Genomic DNA, 24,700 nt, shown 5'->3' on the forward strand with positions numbered 1-24,700 from the left:
GTCCTTTATTTTGTCATATTCATTAACCATGCGGTCAGCCTCTCTGTCTTCAGGAATATTTACACTGGGCGTAAAAGTCACCAATCTTTCTCCTTGAGTCTATTGTATTTGGGCAACTAAGTTGTTTATCAACTAAATTGCTTTAAGGTCACACACAAGGTTTTTATCTTCTCTGTCTCTAGGCAGGATCTCAAGGGTAAACAAAGTTTCCTTAAACTGAACTACCTTACCGGAGTTAATAGCTTAACCTAAGTTAGTGATAGTGAGGGTCAGAGACCCTTTGTAATTGCTGCAGCTGGAATGCTTATCACAGCATCTGAATTCTGGCCAGTTTTTATTATTATTGAACAGAGCCAAGGACGTTTAGGCAAATTATTAGAGATTTTATTTCCACAGACTCAGTTTCTATTTATAGTCCTAATTTCACATCACTGGAGCAATTCGTGTAGAAAGTTAAAAGGAATAATAGTGAAGGGTATCTAAAAGTGGGGGGTACTTTGGCCAGAGAGACCCTCTTTCTCGGGGCGTTCTGCCGATTAACTATGTGGAGTGGGGGGTCTCAACACATAGATGCCGAGGCAGCAGGATGTCTTGGCAGGATTTATTTTGTCTTGCTTGGCTTCATTGGCCAAAGCCTGGGGTCGGTGTTGAGCAGGAGTGGGCGGAGGGCCAGCCTGGGGTCGGTGTTGAGCAGGAGTGGGCGGAGGGCCAGCCTGGGGTCGGTGTTGAGCAGGAGTGGGCGGAGGGCCAGCCTGGGGTCGGTGTTGAGCAGGAGTGGGCGGAGGGCCTTTCCTCATCTCTCATCCTAAGGGGAATCAATCGTCCTCTCCTACTGTTCAGTGTGATGCTTGCTGTCAGCTTTTGTCCATTTCTTCACAGATTTCTTTACCTTCTGTCCCTCAATATTTTAAATTATGCCACAGCTTTGTGTGGAATTTGAATAATTACTTTTGCATATTTTAGATATATAAGCAAGCTTTTATATAGGTATGTGTTGTCTGTTGTGTTTAAAGTTTTAGGGTAAAGCTTTATAACAAAGTGCTATGAGAGTGCGGTGCGGTGTAGTTGCTCAGAGATTGCTCAAGCTTATCATTGGCTGTGGACAGTTATGCTCGCTACGACATTATGGAGGCCCAGCGCGATTCTGTCCTAACCGGGTGCTCAGATCCCTTTCCTGGGGATGGGGGTCTGATCAGCGGTTGCAGATTCGTCTTGTGGTCCTGGCCCATGACATTTCTGCTGTGCCAGAGGTGCTTGGGTCCAGGTTCGAACCTGTAATAAAGTGTGGCTTGACGGACTAATAATTGGCTGTGGACAGTTATGCTCGCTACAACATTATCTCCGCTATTACTCTACATTCCTTTTTTTTTTTTTTTTTTTTTCTGGGAGCCTTCTGCTGGTGTGGCCTGCACACAGCTGTCATCCTGAGAGCTCCCTTTCCTACTCTCTTGGGACGGATCCTGCTGCGTCCAGACTTTATGTATTTCCCTTTCTTGCCTCATTCCTGCATTTTGCTGAGTATTTTCAAGTCTCCTAAGACAGGGTGAAGGGGAGGGAAGTCTCTGCTCAGGGACAGACCAGCCGTGTCTCTCTCTCCTTTGATTTGGTTGGTAAGTGGCTGGGGTTGAGACTCCAGGTTGAAGGTAACTCTCTGATCGTGAGAAGCCCTGCCCCCTGCGTCCTGCGCCCACGTACGTACGCCCAGCCAGGAGGAGCCAGGGTGGCTGTGCCGCAGGCACCTCAGCCCATCCATTTCTATCTCTTGCTAAGTCGTTGGTTACAGGGCTTTCTTTGTCCTGAAGGGATGGGCGGGCGTTGTGTTTCTATAAGTCACTGCTTTACACGTGAGTGCCCCAAAGCGGCCGATGGACTTTTCTATGAAGGGCGCAGTCGCCTCTCAGTTCTAGGAAGGCAGGGGTCCACGCGCTGGATGCCAGGTCACTGTCCAGCTTTGGCACTGCTGTAGGACTCCAGAAATTCTGGCTGTATACACAGATTTCTCCACCTACCTTATCTTGCACTAGTAATCCAGTTCTCCCTTCACCTTGAGCTAAGTATAAAAATTGTGGAGGACCAAAATTGCCCTTACTGAAAGGATCATTTTTAATGAATATAGAAGAGAAAGTATTCTAAAGGGAACATATCATGTGTGGAGGTTCAGTAACTCCTCAGTACTATGATCCTCAAGAGCGAGTCCCAGGCTACCTCGCACGTGTGTGTGTGTGTGTGTGTGTGTGTGTGTGTGTGTGTGTGACTGGGAATTTAACCCAGGGGCTTTCTACAAGTCTGAGCTACACCCCCAGCCATATTTTATTCTTTATTTTGAAACAGGGTCTCGCTGAGTAGCTGAGGCTGGCCGTGAGCCTGTGCTCCTCCTGCCGGCCTCCCGGCCTCCCGAGTGCTGGGTTTGCAGGCGTGGCCACCACGCCCGGCTGCTTACTGTTTCCAATATCTGCCTTGGCTTTTTCTCATCAATTATTGCTGTTTCTCTTTTTCAGCAACAAAAATTTCAGGGAAATTCAACAAAGAAAACCAAATCCAAGAAGCTAGATCCCCTCAGAGGGCAGAAGGTGATCGCGAGATGTGAGGAGAATGGCTTTTACTTCCCAGGTCGGTTGCTCTTTAGTGTTTTGAGGCTTCCGTGGTAAGCGACTTGGCACTGGGGACCAGAGGTGCCTGACTGTGTTCTAGAGAGACCTGTGTTTCCCTAGAACACTGACATCTCGTGAGCTAGACTAAGGGGTTCTACCTCTCAAGTGATACAATGATATTTGAGGGGGTAAAAACCCAGAAAAAAAATCATCTTTTATTTCCTTAGGGTACAGATTTTTATTATACACCTATGTCCCATGTGTGTAAGATTCTGAAGATGTGGTGAATGACCCCCCAAAAATGTGAACTTGAACACAAGAATTTACTTTTCCTGTTATACTAATCTATCCTAGTATGTACAACATACGTGATATAAATTATACGTAATGTTGGGCTGGGAATGTAGCTCTGTGGTAGAGGGCTTACCTTGCATGTGCAAGGGCTGGCTCAGTCCCCAACACCACACAAGTGCATGCGTGTGTGTGGGTGTGTGTCATAATCAAAGACAATGTTTTATATATATCATCTATGTATACTTCTTTGATTATAGCTAAAAGCTAAAGGCCTGGCGTCTTTCTCTCCTTTCCTCTTTGGTGGTACATTTTAGGGGCGCCTGGGTATGTCCCACCTCGTCCCTTTTCATTCTCCTAGTTCCAGATGAGCCGAGGATCTGAGCGGGCGCTTGCGCTCCCTCTGTGCCCCCAGTCTCTATCACTAGGGAGGGAGCGGGGCTGCGGTGGGGAGGTGAGCGTCCTGGCCGGGACCTTGTTCCAGAAGCCGTGTTCCTACTGGGCGCCGTGTTGCTGCGGGCTGAGCTGCCCGCCCACCCAAGCCCGTGGCTTCTCCTCCCAGGGTGCTCCCACCGTCAGATCCCACCTGATCCACCCCACACCAGCTCCTAGAGAAAGCCGAGGGGTGTGCTGACCGTGGGACGGGGCGAGGCGCAGGGAGCCGGCGTCCCTGTGCTTATGTGCTGCGTTCGTTGCCTTCCGTTCCTTCCAGGGGTCGTGAAGAAGTGTCTGAGCCCCACCCAGGCTCTCGTGATCTTCAGATACGGGGACACCAAGGTCGTGTCCACCTCCTTCATCACTCCCGTAGGGGGCGCCATGCCCTGCCCGCTGCTGCAGGTACGCGCTCCACGGTCTGGGGCCCCCTTCTCGCCCTGCATGGGGCTTGGGGGAACCGGGGATGGGATGGCAGCGTTTGGCCCTTGGCTGGGCCAGGATGGGCTCCTGCAGGGAGCCTGTGTTTGGGCAGGAAGAGCAGTGGCGGCCACTTCTGGAACCTGTCACCTTGCAGTTTTTTGCTTGTGACTGCTGGCTCCAGGGACGCTCGCAGCCGAGCAGCCTGCGTCACTTTCCGTGGCCGCAGACGGTTTCTGTGGCGCTGCTCTTGATCCTGTAACTGCAAACGGTTGCATGCTAGAGTATCCAGTCACACAGATGGAGAGTCCCACCGTTCCAGTCGGTGGACCACAGACCGTGATGCAGGAACGCACCTCCTCAGTGCGCACCCCTCTGCCCGCCCGCACACAGATTCCTCCATGCTGCCCTGTGACTGGCCCGTTTTCTCGCCACTCTCCTGGCACCGAGGCCGGGAGTAGAGGAAGGCCTTGCAGAGCCCCTGCTGCCTGCACGTGCAAGGGGCCCGGGAGGATGGGGGAGGCGGCGCCCCTCAGTGGGCTCTCCCCAGCTGTTGGGAGCACCCAGCAGTCCTGGGTCCACCCATTGCAAGGGTCTCTCCCTGCTGCAAGCGCCCTCTTTGCAACTCTTACCCAGGAATTCCAGCTGTGTGTTCTCTAGCAACATTAGACAAACCTGCCCCTTTGCTTTGGGGGACAGCCTTCCTGCCGACAGAGACAGGAGGCCATGGCTGTATCTGCTGTGTCAAACATCCCGGGCGCGCTCCTTCAACCAGTCTTAGGATGTCCTTTCAGAGCTCCTCCCACGTCGCTGGCTGCCCTGGACCTTCGGTTTGCAAAGTCCTACCAAAACAGAGCAGGGCTCCCCGCACTGATCATAACATTCCAGGTGCGGCCCAGTGATGAGTCCAGAGAACACTGGAACTCTTACCTAAGGGGGGACAAATGGATAGTTGAATTTCTTTTTAGCATCAGTACTTGCCGGTCCTCTTGACATTAATCTGAAACAAGCTCGTGTTAACATTTCCATGATATTGGTAAGCCAGATACTCGCTATGAAACATGTCCTCTACAGGTTGGAGATTATGTATTTGCCAAGATTGTGATCCCCAAAGGGTTTGACTTCTACGTCCCCGCCATCGTGATAGCACTCCCAAGTCCAGATGCCGCCTCCGAAAAGTTCTACACGGTGCTGAAGTGCAACAACCGGAGAGTGAGGAGACTTCCACTGGTTTTACTATTTAGTATTCGTTTTGATTTTTTATACTCAGATCGAACTCAGATACATTCTACCTCTGAGCTACCCCTGCCAGTCCTTTTTCAATTTTTTTTAAATCTTGAAACAGGGTTTCCCTAAGTCAATGAGGCTGTCCTCAAGCCTGCAAGCCTCCCACCTCAGCCCCCAAGTCCTAGGTTCATAGGCATGCACCCCCGCCCCTGCTTTAGGGAGGAGACATTTCATTCCGAAAAGATCTTTCCTTGAGGCAGAAACTGGCCTTACCTGGGCAGGGCCTGGCTCTTTCTTAGCTCAGCCAAAAGTTCCAAAGAATGATTTCCCAGCCCTGTCTGCTTTGCCCACCCCCCGTGGCTGGCTTCTGCGAACTCGGCCATGCACACCCTGTCCCCGGGGATTGACCATAGCCTTGTGGGTTCTGTGTTGGACATCTGACAGCTGGAAGGGCTCGCGGCGGGTTCTTGAGGCCCCTCCCCTCCTCCCTTCTCCCTCCTCCCCACCCACCCCTCTCCCCTCTCTCCCTCCCTCCCAGGCCCACCTCTTGCTCCTCCTGGAGCCCTGCAGATTGGAGTGACTCCTGGGCCCTCCCAGCCTTGTGCTCCGCCACCTCACGGCCTGCCTGGGGTGAGCCCCCATCCTTGGACACCTCCTCTGTGCCAGGGCTGGCAGCCTCTGCTCTCACCCTGGCTCTAACCCTGCCTCCCCCTGGGTTCTCCTGGATGGCTTCTTCCCGCCAGCCACAGGCACCCCAGAGTCAAGGGCAAAGGCAGGGCCTTCTCCCTGTTTTCTCTCTAGCAGAAGGGATGTCTCCGTGCAACCCACCAGACGCATTTTGCTACATAAAATGGAGCTGTTTGGGAGGGCGGGTGGGAAAGCACTGCTCGGGGGATCTACTGTTCACGGGGAGAATGCAAAGAGGGGACACTTAGGGGGCGTCCCCAGGCACATCCCGGCGTGGGGAGAGACAGGACCGGGGCCCAGGGGCCCTGAGGAAACGCCTGCGAGCTCAGGGACACACTGAAGAGGTGACCCGCAGCACGGCCAGCGCGGAGCCAGGGGGAGACACTGGCTACAGTTCCGACAGTGATTCTGGGGGAGCCAATGAGGCGCTCCGCTGAAGGGCTGTGGTTACAGTCGTCTAGGGACGGGATGGCCCAGGCTAAAATGAAGGTGGGAGCCAGTGCTTGGGAGGTGGAGGCAGGGGGCTCGCAGGTGCAAGGCCAGCCACAGCTGCTTAGGGAGACCCTGCGTCAAAATAAAAAGTTACAGCAGGGCATGGTGGGCACGCCTGTCATCCCAGCACGTGGGAGGCTGAGACAGGAGGATCATGGTCCGCAGACAGCCTCAGCTACTTAGTGAGGGCCTTTGCAACGCAGTGAGACCCTGTTTCAAAATAAAGAATAAAAAATAGGGCAGGGGGTGTAGCTCAGAGGTAGAATGCCCCTGGCTTTCATCCCCAGTACTGCCAAAAAAAAAAAAAAAAAAACACCAAAAAACAAAATAGGGCTGGGGGTGTAGGTCAGAGGTAGAATGCCCCTGGGTTCCATCCCCAGACCCACAAAAAATCAATCAAAAGGAAAAGTAAGAAGGGGCAGGGGTGTAGCGTGGATAAAGAAATGGCCCTGTGTTCAAAGGAAAGAAGAGAGGGAGGGGGGTTGTATGAAGGAGTGTGTGCGTGCATGCGTGCATGCGTGTGCACACACAACTCCCGGGGCACACACGACAATTGGCCCAGAATATGGAGAAACGACAGGCAGACTGGACGGTGACTTTAGCCGTCATCATCAGCCAGTCTGGATTTAAGCCTGCTCGCTCCAGCCCGCCCGGCCCCAGTAGAATTCCGACTAGTCGACTAGTCGCTATCATGATGGCCGTGCGGGGAGAAAACCACTTCGGAACTGCGGACTCTCCTGACGTGCGGGAACTCGGGATCGTTGCAGGAATTCTGCCCTCGGAGCGCGCTTATAAAGATCAGCCAGAACAAGTACGCGCTCTCCTGCTCGAATATCAAGTCGCCGCCGGTTCAGGAGGCCCCCAGAGCGTGAGTGTGCCCCTCGGCCCTTGACCCTTTACTCACCACGCGCACGGGACCCCGTTTCGGAACTGAAAGCGTGCCCTCGAAACATCAGGGGAGAAGAGGGAAGGTGGAGGACCTCCTCCTGAAACGTGGTTCTGGGCTCTTAGCCCCGACGTCACGACCCAAAGCTCGCTGTCCCGTTTCTGCCCTTCTGCTTACGCTACGTTGAGCGGTCCGTCGGCCCTCCCAGACTGGGAGGGCACATGGGGAGCTGGCCCTGGCGCCCTGTGGCCAGGCGAGTGGGGTGGGGGCTGCAGGGGGCGAGAGCGCGATTGCTAAGCAGGAAAGCGCCCCAGGCCGCGGGGCCAGAGAGGGCCGCGAGGTGGCGTGGAGCGCACGGAGGCCAGGGTCTCTTCTGATCAGGACTGTGGAAAGCGATCCAAGACACACCGTCCGAGGTGCTTGGAGTTGATGGTTGTCTTTGGGACGTCCTGGGGGCCAGGAGTTCCCATCCTGATGGCCTACACCTGACTTGACCAGCCACCGCCAGGCCTCCCGTCCCTCCATCACCCACCCTGTGGGAACCTCTGCCCTGCTCCATGATGTCAAAGAGTTAGCGTCCCTCCTCCCACCCTCCTCCCACCCTCCTCCCACCCTCCCACTCCTCCTCCCGCCCTCCTCCCACCCTCCTCCCACCCTCCTCCCACCCTCCTCCCGCCCTCCTCCCACCTCCCCGCCTTGGGCACCAGCTCCACGGAGCCGCGCTGGGCTGCGCTTGCGCTCAGCGCTCCTGCCCACTCCTGGCTTCCAGTCCCTCCGCTGTCCTTGAGCCCATCTTCAGAAATGATCAGGAGTGGTGAATCTTGATCCACCCAAGGGAGGGTTTTCATTTATTTTTTCTTTCAGTACTGAGGATGAAACCCTGGGGCATTCTACTCCCAAGCTCCACCCCCAGCCCTATTTTTTATTCTTTTTTTTGAAGCAGGGTCTCACTGAGTTGCTGAGGGCCTCACTAGTAGCTGAGGCTGGCCTTAAACCTGTGATCCTCCTGTCTCAGCCTCCCAAGTACTGGGATTGCAGCGTGTGCCACCTTGTCTGGGAAGGGTTTCAATGATGGAATTTTCTTCTTGGAAATAACTGAAGATCTTTTCCTGGGTCTATTCCCTTTCCCCCAGACATCTTCCAGAACACCTGGAAGCAGCAATGATCTAAAGTTGTTGAGAGTAGAAATAAAATCAAGCAAAAAATTACTCTGTGTGAAGGGTGATCAACGCGGCTGCCACGGACAAGGGAACAAAATAGGGCAGAAGAGCGGGCAGTGGGTGCCCTTAACCCTTGACCCCCACACCCTTGACCCTTGACCCCCACGCCCTTGACCCCCCTAGACAGGCATGGTGGCGTGGCCACGTGAGGTCGGTGTTCTCGGCCTGCTGTCTGTGCAGAAGAATAAACTGTGTCCAGAACAGTACCTAGACTCGCCGAGCGCTGTGCCGTGCGTGCATGCCAGAGTTTTTTCAATTACATGTGATTAAAAGTCATGTTCTCAGCCGGGCGTGGCGGCACATGCTGGTGATCCCAGCACTTGAGAGGCTGAGACAGGAGGATCATGGTTTGTGGCCAGCCTCAGCTACTTAGTGAGGCCCTTTGCAACTCAGTGAGACCCTGTTTCAAAATAATGAAAAATCAGGCTGGGAGTGTTGCTTGGAGGTGGAATGCCCCTGGGCTCCGTAACCAGTACCGCAAAAAAAAAAAAAAAAAAAAAAAAAAAAGCCATGTTCTCATGGGCATTTGGAGAAGTGTTTCTGGTGGTACGCCTGGAATCAAGGTATCACGGAACCCCAGCGTACAGGGATGTGTCTGCTGTACAAGCCGCACTTTGGGGCTGTAGTGGGGCCGGGGGTCCCCTTGGAGTGGCAGGAGACAGAACTGGGCTTTCCTTCACCAACTTGGTCAGGACCAGGTTCATATACCTGAGGCCCCCAGACCCCAAAGGCTAGTGGAAGTGAACTGAGTGGGACTGAGCACAGCCCCATGGGCGAGGCCCGGGCCCCTGAGGCTGCTCCCTCCCCAGGGGGGAGGCCAAGGCAGGGTGAGAAATCCCGGGCTGGACTGGACCCCGGTAGACACAGCAGCGGATGAGCCCGGGGCGGCCCTGATCTCTAACTCTCGCTGTCTCTAGGAAGGACGCAGTGGACAAGAACTCCACTTTCCTGCTCTGGCCACCGAGAGACGTTGAGTCTGGGGGTTCACAAGAGCCCAGACAGGACGGCCGTAGGAAGAAGAAACAGAGAGCGGCCAAGAGGTCGCCCTTCCGGGAGCCCGTGTTCTCCGACTCTTCCCGCGGCACCAGGTCCCAGGAGCCCCTCCCCAAGACGCTCCCCAGGCCCCGGAAGGAAGGTGGGGAGACAAAGCTGTGTGTGTCCTGAACACTTTGAATCTCTCAAGCACAGTGTGAATGAGGTCATTGCCAGCGTCCAGGTCAGTGTAGATCCCAGCACAACAACCTGTAACCCTGCCGTAGCTGCAGCCGCCGCCGCGGCCAGTCTAGGGGCACCTGAGTTAAGAGGCGTCATCTCTCCCGGCCACACAGACCTGGGCCACTCCACCGCAGAGCGGACCCCAGTGCCAGCCCGGCAGCGCCCCGCCGGCGCCTCCCCGCTCCCCGTCACCCCACCTGAGCTTGGAGGATCCCACTTTCCTTGCCCTATCCCCCACACGCACAGAACCCTTCTCAATGTTCTGATACACTCTCCCAGCCAAAGTTGGAACCTGACAGGTTATTGCCAAGGACTTTCAGGTTGCTTTGGAAGCCGGTGTACCTGAGGCCCAAGCTGCATTCTTACTGTAAACCGATGATCTCATTGAATGGAGAATTTTGTCACTCAGTGTGAGGACGGGTTTTACCTGGTAGCTTGTCTGTGACCCTGATTGCTTTCTGAGGATTTGTGTTGCGCCCTTCCTAATGATTTGTGTCTGTAGTCTGTTGTAGGTCCCTCTAATCGAGTGCAGAGCCAGAATAAAAGCTTGTGTTGGAGATGTTGGGGAATCGCCGGGCTGTTAATTTGTTGCTGTTTTCTTTAAACACATGTTGGCAGTACGAAAGTACTCAGTTCTAAGCCGGGCGTGGTGGCCACGCTTGTCATCCCTGCGCTCCGGAGGCTGAGACAGGAGGGTCACACAGGTTCACAGCCAGCCTCTCCTACTTAGTGAGGCTCTCGGCAACTTAGTGAGACCCTGTTTCCAAATAAAATAGATCTGGGAGTATAGCCCGGAGGTGGAAAGCCCCTGGGTTCCACCCCCAGTACCACCAAAAAAATAAAAAGTATTCAGTTCTGTTCACTAATTCCAAAACTGAAACAGCTCTCCCCAATTCCCTTTTATTTCTAGATGGCAATAGCTCTGGAGCTGGGTAAAGAAAAGATCGTGTAGGAATTGTTAATAAGAAGCACAGTGGAAGAATTTTGCAAATAGAAGAGTTGTGACACTCCAAAGTTTCCCCATTGAAGGTGGTGTTCCCTCTCCCGAACACTAGGTGTCGCCAGAGTGATGGTAGCCGATCCAGGGAGGGCCCCACTTGCCAAACCCTGGAGGAATCTGAGCCGTCAGCCAGCCTCGTCCCCCCCTCTGCGCTGGGGAAGTGCCGACAGGAGTGCAGTCTGAAACAAGGAACATCCACAGGGCCGGGTCCAGAGTGTCCGGCCGGGCTGGAGTCCCGCCAGGGCCGCAGACCCCGGAGGGAGGGATCAAACCCACAGGAGAACCCGTGCTGGGGACGGGGAGGCCTTGGAAGAGAGAGGGCGCCCCCTGGAGGGCGGGAGCGGGGCCCAGGGGAGACAGGTGACCCCCTGTCAGGCATGGGGGCTCACGTCTGCAGTCCCAGCTGCTCAGGAGGCTGAGGCAGGAGGTTCACAAGTTCAAGTCCAGCCTGGGAAATTTCACAAGACCCCATCTCAAGATAAAAAGGAATGGGGTGTGCTCAGTGGCAGAGCACTTGCGTGGCGTGCACACAGCTCTGGGATTCCTCTCTGGTAATGCACAGGAGGGAAGCAGGGAGGGAAGGACACGACAAGCTGCAGTCACTGCCGTTCCTGACCGTTTCTGAGCTCCAGAGGCTTCCTGGCCGCCGGCCAGGCCCCTCTCCAACCAGAGTAGCTCTCCAGAGATGGAAACCTGGCCTTGTGGAAGGTGGGGGAGCAGGAATTGGAAAAGAAGTAAAAGTGTATTTGCACAGGATAAGTAAGTAAATAAACACACACACACACACACACACACACACACACACACCCCTTAACCCAAAAGAATCCATAATGCTAATCCAGACTATAAAAGAAGTCAGCAAAGCCGGGCATGGTGGTGCACACCTGTAATCCAGTACTCAGGAGGCTGAGGCAGGAGGATTGCAATTTCCAAGCCAGCCTCAGCAACTTAGTGAAACCCTGTTTCATAATAAAAGATATAATAGGGAGCCGGGCGCGGTGGCGCACCCTTGTAATCCCAGCACTAGAGAGGCTGAGACAGGAGGATCGCGGTTTGCAGACAGCCTCAGTTACTTAGTGAGGCCCTTTGCGACTCAGTGAGGCCCTGTTTCAAAATAAAGAATAAAAAAAATAGGGCTGGGGGTGTAGCTCGGAGGTAGAATGCCCCTGGGCTCCATCCCCAGTACAGAAAAAAAAAAAAAAAGTTTTCAGTGCTACACAAAGAGCTCCTGAAAACGCAAAGGGACCCACCAAAAGCTTCATGCAAACGCCCCAGGATGTGAACAGGCAGTTCGCAAAGAGGAGACACAATAAAATAAAATTTCAACTTTACTAGCTCTTATTGAGATGCAAATAGAAGTGTAATAGGGTGCACTTTATGCATTAAACTTAATAAAATAGATGCTGAAAAACCATATCGTGGATCTGACAAGCGACTGCTTTTCACAGCGCTGCCAGAGCTGCTTTTGAATTCAGATGTTCATATCCCCAGAGTGCCCCTGCTTCTGAGATTGTAAACCAGAAATAACCACCAAAAAGTAGAATAAGATTCTGTTTATGGAGGTATCTAACGGAGTGAAAATGGGAGTAATTTAAATTACATTTTAAAATTCCACCCAGCTAGGTGAGGTGGTGCACACCAGGAAGCCCAGTACTTGGGAGAAGGATCGCGGGTTTGAGGTCAGCCTCAACAAGTCATGAGATTCTCATCAACCTAGTGAGACCCTGTTTCAAAATAAAAATATAATAGGAGTGGGGGTAAAAGCCGAGCGTGGCGGCACACGCTTGTAATCCCCGCGCTTGGGAGGCTGAGACAGGAGGATTGCGTAGGTTCGAGGCCAGCCTCAGCTACTGAGTGAGGCTCTCAGCAACTTAGTGAGACCCTGTTTCCAAACAAAATATAAAATAGGTCTGGGAGTGTAGCCCGGAGGTAGAAAGACCCTGGGTTCCACTCCCAGTAAAAAAAATAGGTGGGGTATAAGCTGGGAGGTAGAATATTCAATCCCCAGTAAAACATCAAAACTGGAGCCGGGCGTGGTGGCGCACGCTTGTCATCCCCGCACTTGGGAGGCAGAGACAGGAGGATCGCGCAGGTTTGAAGCCAGCCGCGCGCGCTGGCTTAGGAGACCCTGTTTCCAAATAAAAATATAAAAATAGGTGTGGGAGTGTAGCCCGGAGGTAGAAGGGCTTCCAGGAACCCCAGTACCACCAAAAAAAAAAAAAAAAAAAAATCAAAACTGGAAACCTGTGCTCTCCCCTTAGGGCTCCCCCAGCCAGCCCTGCGCTGCGGAGAGAGTCTGACGGAGGCGGATGTGCGCAGCCTCCGCCTGGGCCCGGTGGCCTCCTGACCAAGGCCCATCTTGCACTCCGCCTTGCCATCTGCCTGCGGAAGCGCAGCCCTCCCCGCTCCTGGCGGGCTTAGCTCCCATCTCCTGGCAGCCGGCTCATCTCCTTTCAGAGTGTTGCTCTTTAACTCCTGGGGAGCCGTGTGTCCAGCAGAAATCGCTGTCCTGTTGCCCGCCTAAGGCACAATTAATACGCCTTGCAACCCTAACCCGTGATTATCAAGTCCCTAGGGCCGCTAACATTTGTTTGGACTGGGAAGATTTTATATAACTAGAATAGGAACATTTAGATGCCTCCTCCTCCTCCTCCTCCTCCTCCTCCTCCTCCTCCTCCTCCTCCTTCTTCTTCTTTTTCTTGTTTGTTTGGTTTTGGTACTGGGATTGAATCCAGGGGCATTTCCCACACCCAAAGCCCTATTTTATTTTATTTTTATTTAGAAACAGGCTCTCACTAAATTGCTGAGACTGGCCTCAAACCTGTAAGCCTCCCAGGCACCGGGATGACCAGCGCCACCACGCCCACCTTCCCTCCTCCATTATTTTTAAGCAACAAACCCACAGTGCACACAGAACAAATAACAAACTCTATTTACATGGTGAAACTGCGTGAGCGGAAGCCACACATCACTGAACAATGACGGTTTGGGGGAAGTGCTCTGCTTCCTGTGCGTTAGTGGGGATTGAGCCCAGGGGCATTCTACCCCTGAGTTACCTTTTTTCTTTTTTCATTTTGAAACAGGGTCTTGCTAAGTCACCAAGGCTGGTCTCCAACTTGCGATCCTTCCGTCTCACCCTCCCGAGTGCCAGGATAATGTGCGCCACCATCCCCAGCTTGCTTCCCAGCTTTATGACGAGTGCATTTGTGTGTGAGTGTGCACACGTGTGCATATACTTGCACCTGTTATGCTGTCTTTATTTCTCCAGTGAAGACTTCTTTTCCTTCAAGGGCTCAGGGACTCGAAGACCTCAGCCTTCTGGAAGTGATCTGCCCCTCGAATGGGCAATGTAACGGGATTTCAGGAAATTCCAGGTGTTCTGTTAGCTCTTCATCACCGTGACCAAGACACCTGACAGCTTAGGGCAGGGAGTGTTTGCTTGGCTCGTGGTTGCAGAGGCCAGCCCGTGGTCGGCGGCTTAAGGTGGCGGCTCTGCCCGTGGTGCTGGAGCTGCTCTGTGATCTGGAACGGGGGCTGTGCTGCTGCCAGGGACGGGAGGCAGCCGAGGTCTCCACTCACCGCAGGTGACCTCAGATATGTGCCTCCCGCGGGGAGAGTGCGTTGGGGGGAGGAGGGGGCTTTGTCCTATACATTAGTTTCTCCAACAAGAGTTCCAATTTTTTGGTTTCAGTCGAGTGGGGCTAATTCCAGCTGAATCGATGTGTTTTACCTTTCAGGTCAGAACGTCTAGTGCTGCCTGGTATGACAGAGGGGACAAAAAGTCTGCCAGAAAAGACACACCGTCCCAAGGAGGGGGTTGTTTCTTGATTTTTTTTTTCAGAGCTGGGGATTGAAGCCAGGGCATTCTACCTCCAAGCTACATCCCCAGCCCTATTTTTTTATTCTTTACTTGAAACTGGGTCTCACCAAGTTGCAGAGGGCCTCACTAAGTAGCGGAGGCTGGCCGTGAACCTGCAATTCTCCTGTCCCCGCTTCCCAAGTACTGGGATTACAAGCGTCCCCACCATTCCCAACCATCCTGAGGTCATGAGTGAGCTAAGGAGTGTGTCTGGTGTGTGTGTTTAAAGGTGGGGGTATATATTATCTCCCAGAATCCTGCTGTGTCCTGGCCAGTGTAGATTGCTGTTCTGTTAGAACGTCCCCAAAGGCGTTTAGGGGCTGGCTGTGGTCAGGGGCCCAAAGGTGACCAAGGGGCGCTGCTTTCTTACTTCTGCTCTCTCTCTCTTCCCTGGGAGTGGCTTCTGCTTCGCCCCTGAGACAGTCGACTTTGAGGCTCCAGAGCCTCACCTGACTTTCCTAGAGAAAGCGGAGGCCACAGGCTCCCTGCCGCCCTAGAGGAGTGGAGGAGGGCGAGGCCGAGCTGCCCGCAGCCAGGAGGGAGGGAGAGGAAGGCGCAAGGAGAGAGGAGGCGGCCTCCGAGGGAGAAGATCAAACTTGGACGGTAGGGATTCCGGGATCCCGGGCTCTTGGCGGCTGGGGAATTGCTGGGGCACCGGGAGGGAGGCGCTGGGAAAGCGGATTCCATCCTGCTTTGGAGAACTCGGGAGTGGGGTGAGCTGGGGTGGCGCGGTGCTGTCCGCCGCCCCCGGTGCTGAAACAGGCTGCGTCTCCACGGGAGAGAGGGAGAAGGGCCAGAGGGGCTCTGCTCCCACACCCCGCGCCCCACGCCCTGCCATCGGCTCAGGGGATAAGGAGCCGTCCTCCCATGCACACACCCCAAGCCCCTGGGCCGTCGGGCAGGAAGCAGGAGTGGGTGCTCCTGGAGTCGGGGCGGCAGAGGAGGCGCCCCACCCCGTGCCACGGCCTCCCGGCACCCCGCGCCCGGTGTGGCCATGCCTCCACTGCAGAAGGGTCCCCACGGCCGCCTCGGGCAGGGGTGGGCTAGGCAGCGTGACCTGGAGGGGGCCCCCTGCCTCCCCCAGCCCTACTCAGCCTGGGAATCCAGAGAGACAGGTGGACGGAGGAGGAGGAGGTGAGAAACTAAAATTCCTAGAGGAGTGAGCACTTTTTCTTTTTCTTTTTCTTCTCTTTTCTTTCTTTCTTTTTTTTTTTTTTGTGGGTCTGGGGCTGGATCCCAGGGGCGTTTGACCTCCGAGCTATACCCCCTACCCTATTTTTTTATTCTTTATTTTGAAACAGGATCTCACTAAGTTGCAAAGGGCCTAAGTAGCTGAGGCTGTCCATGAACCATGATCCTCTGGTCTCAGCCTCCCAAATGCTGGGATTATAAGTGTGCGCCACCACACTGGGCTCCGGGCTTTTCCTTTTTTAGTTTTTTAGTGGTAAAACCGCACCCCCAGTTTTGGCTCCTGGGGCCTCCTGGTTTAGCTCTAGGCGGTGGTAAGAGGCAACAGGCTCTTTGATCCTTAGCAATCCGCTAATCCGATTAAGGCGCCTGGCTCTCTGTCCTCAGGCAGCTCAGCCCCCAGCCCAGGCATCCCGGGTACCCCAGGTGGCGGGGCCCACTGCTCTGTGCTCTGCCCGCCGCAGGACGGAGCTGGGGCTGGGGAGGGCTGCGTCACTTTCCGCCCTTGTAATCTTCCTACCTTAGACCACGGATGGGGTTGTTAACTTGGTCAGTCTGAGCTGAGGGACCCAGAGCCGCGGCTGGTGGCGGGGATTCCCGGGCGTGGACGTGGTGCAGCCGCCCACAGCCTGCTCGCTAGCTGCCTCGGGACTCTGCCTGGGCTCCACCGGCGCCACCCACCCTGCGAAGCTAGACTGCCCCACGGTGGGCACGCCCCTGCCAACTCGTTTACTGAAGTCAGGTTGCAGTTCACAGGGCAGGGCGATCCCTGGTGCCTCAATCCCTTGGGGAAGAGAATGCCACCTGAGTTCAGACTCCAACTCACAGTGGGCAGCTCAGGTCACCCCCCAAGATCTGGACTAACCCCCACGCATGCACATGCACACTTTCATAAAAAGGGGCGTTAATATCTCGGGGCAGGGGCTCACCCTTTGCAGCTTCTCTGGTTTTCAGGACCCCCCCCCCCCAGTGAGAACTCAGAGAGAAGGGGGCAGTAAGTAGAAAGCTGGGCAGGAAGGAGGAGGTATCATGCGAGCTGGCACCAAACTCAGTCTTCTATCCAAAGTCCCGGGTAGAAAGGTCCCAGTTTGGGGGACCCAGCTGGGATTTTGCAGAGCTGCTTCTGTGGTGCGCACGGGGAAGGATGCGCTTGGCGGCTTCCCAGGAAAGCCCAGGCACACAGCTCTTCCTTGGGCTGGACGGGCACGGACAGGGTCCTCCTTAGTTCAGGATTCGGAGCAGGTGAGGGCGGCTCCCCGTGGCCAGTGCCGGATCTCACCGCTTTCCCGGGACTTTGGCCAGGACTGCGTGCGCCCGCCTTTGATGCGCTGTGTTTATGCCTTTTCTGTCTTTATTCACTATCTGCCTGCGGGAGCTGTGTCTGGATAATCATGGGGTTGCCATGGTGATCATTGTCCGGTCGCCATGGTACCCAGGAGGTAAACAGAAGCTGCTGAGGCTGTCTTCTAATTCTTAGAGATAGGTCTGCAAGTGTCCTGCCTAAGTAGGGAAAAGGTGGCAGCTACCAAGTTCCCTTCTCTGTGCCCCTCCCTCCCCTGCATCGCGCACCCCTCCCACAGCATCCTGCTCACCTGAAACCCCCCCAGTCCTGAGACCTCAAAGTTGAGATACATAAAAAGAATTGTACCTGAGGGATGGAACCCAAGGGCATTCGCTCTCCAAGCTATACCCCCAGCCCTCTACATATATATATATATATTTATATATATATATAATTTATTTTGAAACAAGGTCTCACTAAGTTGCTGAGGCTGTCCTCAAACCTTTGATTCTCCCATCTCGGCCTCCCAAGCACTGGTGGGGTGAGCCACCACCCCCAGCTGGCATCACAGTTTTTCTCTATTTCCTTTATTATAGACACTGGGGTGAGAGGCAGCTGGGTTTCCCTCTGTCCCGACTCATTTTGGCGGCACACTGTCTACTCCTGAGTACAATGCGCAAAGCTGAGTCCAGCAGGAGCCCTCTGGGACCTGGTGCGTGGGGCAGTCAGCCCCCTACACCACCTGGAGCCTGGTCAAGGAGGCTTCCCAGGGGAGCTGGCAAAGGCGTCGAAACTTGAAACCAACAACCAAAGAAGAGGGAGAAAGTTCTCTCCAGGCAGAGGGGCTAGCAGGAGCAGAGATGTGTCAGTCAGGAGAGGGCAGGCCTGCACGGCCAGGGCTCAGCCCCTCACTCTGCAACGTCCAAGGCTTACGAGGTTTGGGGAGGTGTCCTGGGAAGAGGACACTGGCCAGGCCTGTGCCTCAGCCCTCACCTGGCCTGGAACAGAGGCTGGGAAATATTTAGGAAGCGCCACCCAAGCCTCGGTGATCACCGCCTCTGCCAGTGGATGGGAGGCGAAGGTTCACCGACATCTCTAAGGATGGAGCAAGTCATTGGTCCAGACAGAACATGCGGTTTAGGCTGACTTGACCAGTTACAGAGCCTGGGATGTCCGGCTGAGAAATGGGGACTGTGTGCTGGAGAAAAGGAGCTCGGCTAAGTCTAGGAGCATCTTACACAAAGGCCCTGGGGTCTCTGGAAGCTTCACCCTCTCCTCGTCCCACACGCTCACGGAGCAGCTCCTCCGTGCGGGGCGCTGGGGAGATGCCGGGGCTGAGAGGCTGGGGATGGGCGAGCACCGGGGTATCACTGAACAATCTCAGCAGAGGCACAAGGGCCTGGACACAGGCCGGGGACGGGGCGCACAGCTCGGGAGTCCAGACCTGTGTCTGCGTCTCAGCACCACACACCCGCTGCCCAGTAGAGCCGCTGGCACATGGTTAGGCGCAGGCCACTCCTAGTGAACGAGTGGGCGGGGACAGAGGGCGGTTAGAGGGCAGTTAGTGACAGACGGTGGCGCCGGGTCGGGGGCAGTAGGAGAGGGGCAGCGAGAGCCAGGGCAGACTCTGAGCTGAGCATCGGCACCCAAGACAGGGATGGGGAGCGAGCTTGGCGGTGGCTCAGGATGGTTCTGCGCCAAGGAAAGTCCCTGGCCGTGCTGCGCCCTCACGGGGCTCGCACCCGGGCTCACCCCACAGAACTTGTACTCCCCTCGGCAGGTCCCGTATCTGTATTCTAGTAATGCAGGGGGATCGAAATGGAATGGCCTTTTGCTCCCGAGCTGTCACTGGATAGAAGGAGGACTCAGCCTCTGGGAAATCAGCTAGGATAGCTGCTTCCTCTGGTCATTGGGAGGTTAGATGAGGTCACTGAGGTGAATCCTTTAGTAGCTGACAGGGAGCAAGTGCTCGGTGACCTTTAGAATCACACCCAAAAGTTAGTCAAGGGAAAAAAGCCATCTCCGGTGCTTGCAGCTAGGGTTGGTGAAGGAAGCTGGGATGAGGAAGGGAGGCCCTAGCCAGGCCTCCCGGCACTGGGATGGGAAGGACAGTCCTGAAGAGAGCATCCGTGGGGTCAGCCACAAAGACCTGGCTTCTACAGCTCTGACAAGCTGCAAACAGCACCTTCACCCTCTGGAAATCCCAAACCAAACGGCTGAGTCTTACTGCAAAGCCTCCATCCCCAAACTGAGTCGTGAGCTCACATTCCAGCACCCCGTTAATTCAGAGTCGCCCCTGCAGGAGGCCAAGACACTTTTCAGCTCGAGACAGGGAAGAACTGTTTAGCCTGGCCCCCTTTTTGGCACTGGGAGATTGAACCGGCCCCGGCACCGTAACCCAGGGTTTTTCTACCTCTGAGCTACACCCCCAGCCCTTTGTTTTGAAAGAGGGCCGGTCTCAGTTGCAGAGGGCCTCACTCAGTTGCCATGCTGGCTTTGAACTGGCGGTCCTCCTGTTTCAGCCTCCCAAGTATTGGGATCACAGGCGTGCGGCACCACACCTGGCTACGAACGGCACCATAAGTCAGCCAAGTAATTCATGAGTTAAAATTTTCTCTTTTAAGAATATCTCAGCTAGCCAGGCATGATGGCGCACGCTTGTCATCCCAGCATTCGGGAGGCTGAGACAGGAGGATCGCGGTTCACAGCCAGCCTCAGCTACTTAGTGAGATCTCTGCAACTCAGTGAGACCCGGTTTCAAAATAAAGAATTAAAAATTAGGGCTGGGGTCACTCTCACCGGCACTTATTATTTGTATTCTTTCTTTTGTGTGCACGTGTGTGCACGTGTGTGTGCATGTGTGCGTGCATGTGTGTGTACGTGTGTGTGCGGGTGTGCATTGCGTTGCGTGTGTGTGCGTGTATGTGCGCACGCGTGCGTGTGTGTGTGTGGTTCTGGGGATTGAACTCAGGAGCATTTCACCTCTGAGCTGCACCCCCAGCCCTATTTTATTTTGAAACAGGGTCTCACTGGGTTACGAAGGGCCTCTCACTAAGTAGCTGAGACTGTGAGGCCGGCTGCACACCTGCGATCCTCCTGTCTCAGCCTCCCAAGCACTGGGATTACAAGCCTGCGCCACCAGGCCTGGCAGTTTTTTTGTTTTGTTTTGTTTCTTGTTTTTTAGGAAGTGTCTGTTTGAGCCGGGCATGGTGGCGCAGGCTTGTAGCCCCAGTGTTTGGGAGGCTAAGACAGGAGAATCACACTTTGCGGACAGCCTCAGAAAAAATAAAAAATAGGGCTGGGGGTTTAGCTCAAAGGTAGAATGCCCCCTGAGTTCCATCTGGGGTGCTGCAAAAAACAACAAAAAATCTCAGCTCACTGAGGAAGGAATGGCAGACCGTCACCAAATTACAACCCGTAATGAGTTGTGGGCGCCAGCTGTGGGCATCCGTGGCCGGCTGATGAACACAGCTCCTACAGAATAGGTTCACCCCAAACGAAACCGGAGTCCTCTGGTCCCATTGCTCCCACGTGAGAAACATTTCAGGGCTGTAATTAGCAAAAGTCTACACTGCAGGAGACTGCAGGATGGAAGATTCCGTCTCTTCCTTGAGGAGAAGCCGGAGACAGGAGGAAACAAGGCCCCAGGTGGGGTCTGCAGGGAAAGGGCCTAGAGGAGGCCGTGGGGGGTGGGGGTTACCTGCTGCGGTTTCCCTGGGAGCACAAGGCGGCACACTTGACGGTGTTCCGACAGCGTCCCAGAACTCGGGCCCGCTCTGGACCGGCTCCCGAGCACAGGGCTGCACGCGGGTCTGAGCCCCTGCCCCGAGTGTCGCCTGGCGCAAAGTAAGTGCTCAATCAAGTGTCCCTGGGACAGCTGCCAGGGACCGGTCTCAGCAGAAGACCGCGCCCTCACACATCGGCCCTGAAGGTCCCAGAGGCCTCTCACTGAAATCATCCTCTTCCTGGAACCCGTCCCCCCACCTCCCAGGCTCCAGGGGGGGCGGCACCTGGCCCCCCAGCCTAGTCTAGGCCACCAGTCTCTTCTCTCCGCTCTGGGATTCTGCAGCCTCCTGCCCACCACGTACCCCACAGAACAGCCTCCTGGTCACAGCCAGAGTGGCCTTTACACATTTGACCACGTACCCGTGGGCTCAGGGAAAGCCGAAACTCCTCGGTGCAGCCGGCCAGGCCTGAGGCCCCGCCAGACTGCCGGGGTCTTAAAGATGGGTTTTGCCTTATATCTCTTTAGAGATTACAAAATCATAGACTTAAACTAGCAAACGTCAGTGGTGAGTCAGGACGCAGCTGAGCTCAGTCTCCCGTAAGTGATTTGGGTTCGTGGGCGCGGCACCCTGGGCTCCCCGCGCCGTCTTTCTTCGGCTGTGGATCAGTTTAGTCCCAGAGCGAGCCGCTGGGATCTTCCTATCTCTCTAGGGGTTGCCATCTTTCTCCGGAAAGGGTCTCTACCTTCACTTGACCCACGTACACCACATGGCTGCCCCCGAGAACCCACACTGGAGGGTCAAGCCTCCTCGGGTTCATCTCCCAGCTGGAGGGGCTGACCAGTCACTCTGGAGCTGGCTGCTTGCTCACACCCGCCGCCCATCCGGCGGCCGCCCTTTCTCTTCAGCCATAGAGATACCTTCCAGAAATGTTCACAGACGGGTTTCTGGCGACGAACGTGCTATGGGTGTTAACTGTTGGCTGAGTGGACACGCCACTTGACATTCTAGACTGATCCCCTATACTATCCCCTATTGGCTGACGGTCACGGCGGCCGCAGAGGCGCTCCGGTGGGCTTGGCGCCGTCCCTAAAGCCGGTGTGGAACAGCCAGAGGTGGGGCTTTTAGGAAATGAGGGCTCTGGCCTGGTGGATTAGTCATCTGAACCGCTGAGGTGGTGGGGACTGCGGGCCCTGGGGTGGAACTGGAGGAAGGCGGTCCTGAGGGAGCTCCCTCGGGGCTGCACCTGCCCCTGGCTCCTCCTCCCTCCCCGCTGCTCAGCCGCCTCCCCACGCCCTCCCTCCGTGATGGTCTGCTTCAGCTCAGGGCCTACAGTGCGGGAGCCGCTGACCCCGACTGCAACCAGAGCCAAAGCACTTCTTCCCTTTGAGTTGTTCCCGTCAGGTGCTTTGCGCAGCCACGGAGCCCGACTGGCGCACGAGGTTATCTCGAGGGTGAACGAGGCAACGTGCCCACTGCGTGGAGAGGTCTTGTGAATGTCAAGACACGTTACTTATTTTGCACACTTTGTTTTAAAACAGGACTCGGGGGAGCCACGAAAATATGTATAAGATATAAATAGGGAAATGAGAAAGGCCGGTGCCTTCCCCCAAGACCCACAGGGCTTTGGCTTCTCGCAGCAGGCGCCCACTGCCCTGGGCCGTTGTTCATTTGCTAATCTAAGCCTTTGTCTGGTCAGTGTTCTGGCCGGAACTCATGCCGAGGGGTAAAAGAACTTGTGTGAGCCTCCAGCTGAAAGAAGGGCCCAGAGACCTGCAGCTAGAACCCAGCATGGCAGAAACTCTCGGAGCCCCGCGGGAGTTCCCTTAGCAGTTACTTCCCCGCCCTGACACTGCCTTTCCACCTCGCAGCAACCACGGGCTGTGACAAGCCAGAAGATGGCCAAGGTCAACACCCACCGCTCCCACTCCTCCCTGGGCCCCCTGGCAGCAGAGACCTCGGGCGGAGACCTCCACCACGTGGAGAGCGGCCTGGCCAGGTGGGCGGCTTCTGTTTGTCACAGGTGGGAGGGCGGGGAGGGGGCTCAGCGCCGCCATCTTGACATCTCGCTAATTCTCCCAACTCCAGCCAAGTTGTTTGTATCCTCATTTTAGAACAAAATGGAAAATAAGGCTGGAACAGGAAGGTCACAGGTTCCAGGCCAGGCTCGGCAACTTACTGAGACCCTCAGCGACTTAGCAGGACCTCGTTTCCAAATAAAAAGCGCTAGAGTTGTAGCTTGGAGGTAGAATGCCCCTGGATCCAATCTCTAGTACCAAAACCCAAACGACAACAACAGAAACATCCCATCCTACCCGTGCACCTGCACCACTGGGTAATTGTTCCTGTGGGTTAAGGCATCACCCCTTATTTAGAAGAAAAAAAAAAAAAAGAACACTTTTAGAACACTTATTAGCTGTTTAAACATTGGTATGCACTAATAGTTTCTTTCCCATGATTTACTAATAAAGACCTTTAAAGGCGGCTTTAAGGAGGGGTTGGGTGTCCAGGGGATATGGTAATGTCAGGCTCCTGGGACCTTGCAAACACACAGGGTGTCAGGGAGAGGGAGAGTTCTTTTTCTTTTTTCTGTACTGGGGATGGAACTCAGGGGCGTTCTACCTCCGAGCTACACCCCCAGCTCTATTTTTTTAAATTATTATTTTGAAATAGGGTCTCACTGAGTTTCAGAGGGCCTCACTAAGAAGCTGAGGCTGTCCACGAACCACGATCCTCCTGTGTCAGCCTCCTGAATGCTGGGATGACAAGCGTGCGGCACCACGGCCGGCTGGGAGGGAGATTTCTAAGCAGAAGGGGCTTTTCTCTGTTGACTTCTTTTGCCTAGAGCAGAGCTGGATTCAAGCCTCCCTCGGTGCTTGCCGATGGCCTAGGGATCAGTCAGTCTCCGTCCCAGGAGACGGTCCCAGAGGAAGGCAGGCCCCGGGAGCAAGCTGGGCTTCTGCCCACAGCGTCTGCTCGCAGACCAGATAGCACTGACGCATCCCGGCTCTGCCTCTTGGGCAGTGGCCCGGAGGCCTAGGCTGACCTGAGGACTCACAAGGACACTTGGGGGCGACTCCTCGCAAAATGAGCTGCCAGCTCCTCGCGCCACGCTGGCCCCCAACGTGGCCTCCCGCATCTGACAGAGGTGTACTCCCATGGGGGCGGCCACAAGGGCTGGGGCTCTGAACTGATGCCCTCTGACCATCTTTTCAGCCTATTTTTCTGTGGCTGTGACTAAAATACCCAACCCAAACTACGTAGAGGAGGAAAGGTTTGTCTGGGCTCACTGTTTCTAGGGTACAGTCCACGGTCGGCTAACTCCAAGGCAGACATCATGACCGCCCAGCGTGTGGCAGAGGACAACAGCCCGCCTCGTGACAGCCAGAAGACAGGAAGCAGCCAGGGACAGAGATGGTCCCCAAGGCCCCAGCCTCCTCCACCATGCCCCCCGCCCTACGTTACCACCCAGTGAGTCCACCCACATTACGAGCACTGGTGGAGACACTGCTAGGAGCGCAGCTGCCTCCCAAATTAGGGATCCATCGACCGAGTTGTCCGCTGATGAGATTAGAGCCCTGAGCTCATTATGTTACCTCTGAACATTTGTTTTTGCATTGCCAGTATGGGACCTTTGCCAAGGGACATTCTACGTTTGAGCCGTAACAACAATCTACATGAAGAAACAGGCTTCTCCAGCGCCCCTCCAGCCCCCTTCCCTAACCTGCGCGCGGTTAAGTACTCAATCGGCCCTCGCTGTCCGGCCTTGAAAAGGCTCACCCCTCCTCTGGTCTCTTCTTTTTCTCCTTTGATCTCAAGTCACCCCAGCAGCCAAAAAAGACTGCCATTGCCTGGGCCACCTGGGGCTTGCCCGGCCCGCTCACATAGTATAAGTTTTCTTTCTTTTTTTTTGGCACTGGAGATTAAACCCAGGGGCTTTCTACCTCAGAGCTACACCCACAACCCTATTTTTTTTTAATTTTAAAACGGGGTCTTGCTAAGTTGATGAGGCTGGCTTCCATCCAACCTGTGATCCTTCTGTCTCAGCTTCCCAAGTTCTTGGGATCATAGGTGTGTGTCACTGTGCTTAGCAGAACATTTTATACTCTGAAAAGAGCAGCAGTAAAACGGCCAGGTTTATTTTTCTACTCAGTTCTGTTTATTTGACTCAATTACCGAGGAGCT

The 24,700-nt window shown here is 54.9% G+C and overlaps 1 protein-coding gene across 1 annotated transcript in view; it reads left to right on the top strand.

The window, feature by feature from the left end:
* Nucleotides 1-24,700, top strand: part of VWA3B (von Willebrand factor A domain containing 3B) — a gene marked incomplete at both ends in the record, with an annotated part of 112,703 nt that overhangs the window by 86,918 nt on the left and 1,085 nt on the right. The window contains 12 exons of the mRNA XM_080711458.1: nt 2,499-2,610; nt 3,595-3,719; nt 4,809-4,946; nt 6,908-7,008; nt 9,164-9,381; nt 9,575-9,648; nt 13,918-14,045; nt 14,199-14,221; nt 15,896-15,925; nt 20,553-20,636; nt 21,920-21,978; nt 22,387-22,514. Of these exons, the coding sequence (XP_080567584.1) occupies nt 2,499-2,610; nt 3,595-3,719; nt 4,809-4,946; nt 6,908-7,008; nt 9,164-9,381; nt 9,575-9,648; nt 13,918-14,045; nt 14,199-14,221; nt 15,896-15,925; nt 20,553-20,636; nt 21,920-21,978; nt 22,387-22,514 (1,220 nt within the window). The remainder of the gene's footprint in view (nt 1-2,498; nt 2,611-3,594; nt 3,720-4,808; nt 4,947-6,907; nt 7,009-9,163; nt 9,382-9,574; nt 9,649-13,917; nt 14,046-14,198; nt 14,222-15,895; nt 15,926-20,552; nt 20,637-21,919; nt 21,979-22,386; nt 22,515-24,700) is intronic.

Source organism: Muscardinus avellanarius (genome assembly GCF_963383645.1).
Source record: "Muscardinus avellanarius genome assembly, chromosome: 15".
Lineage (NCBI taxonomy): Eukaryota > Metazoa > Chordata > Mammalia > Rodentia > Gliridae > Muscardinus > Muscardinus avellanarius.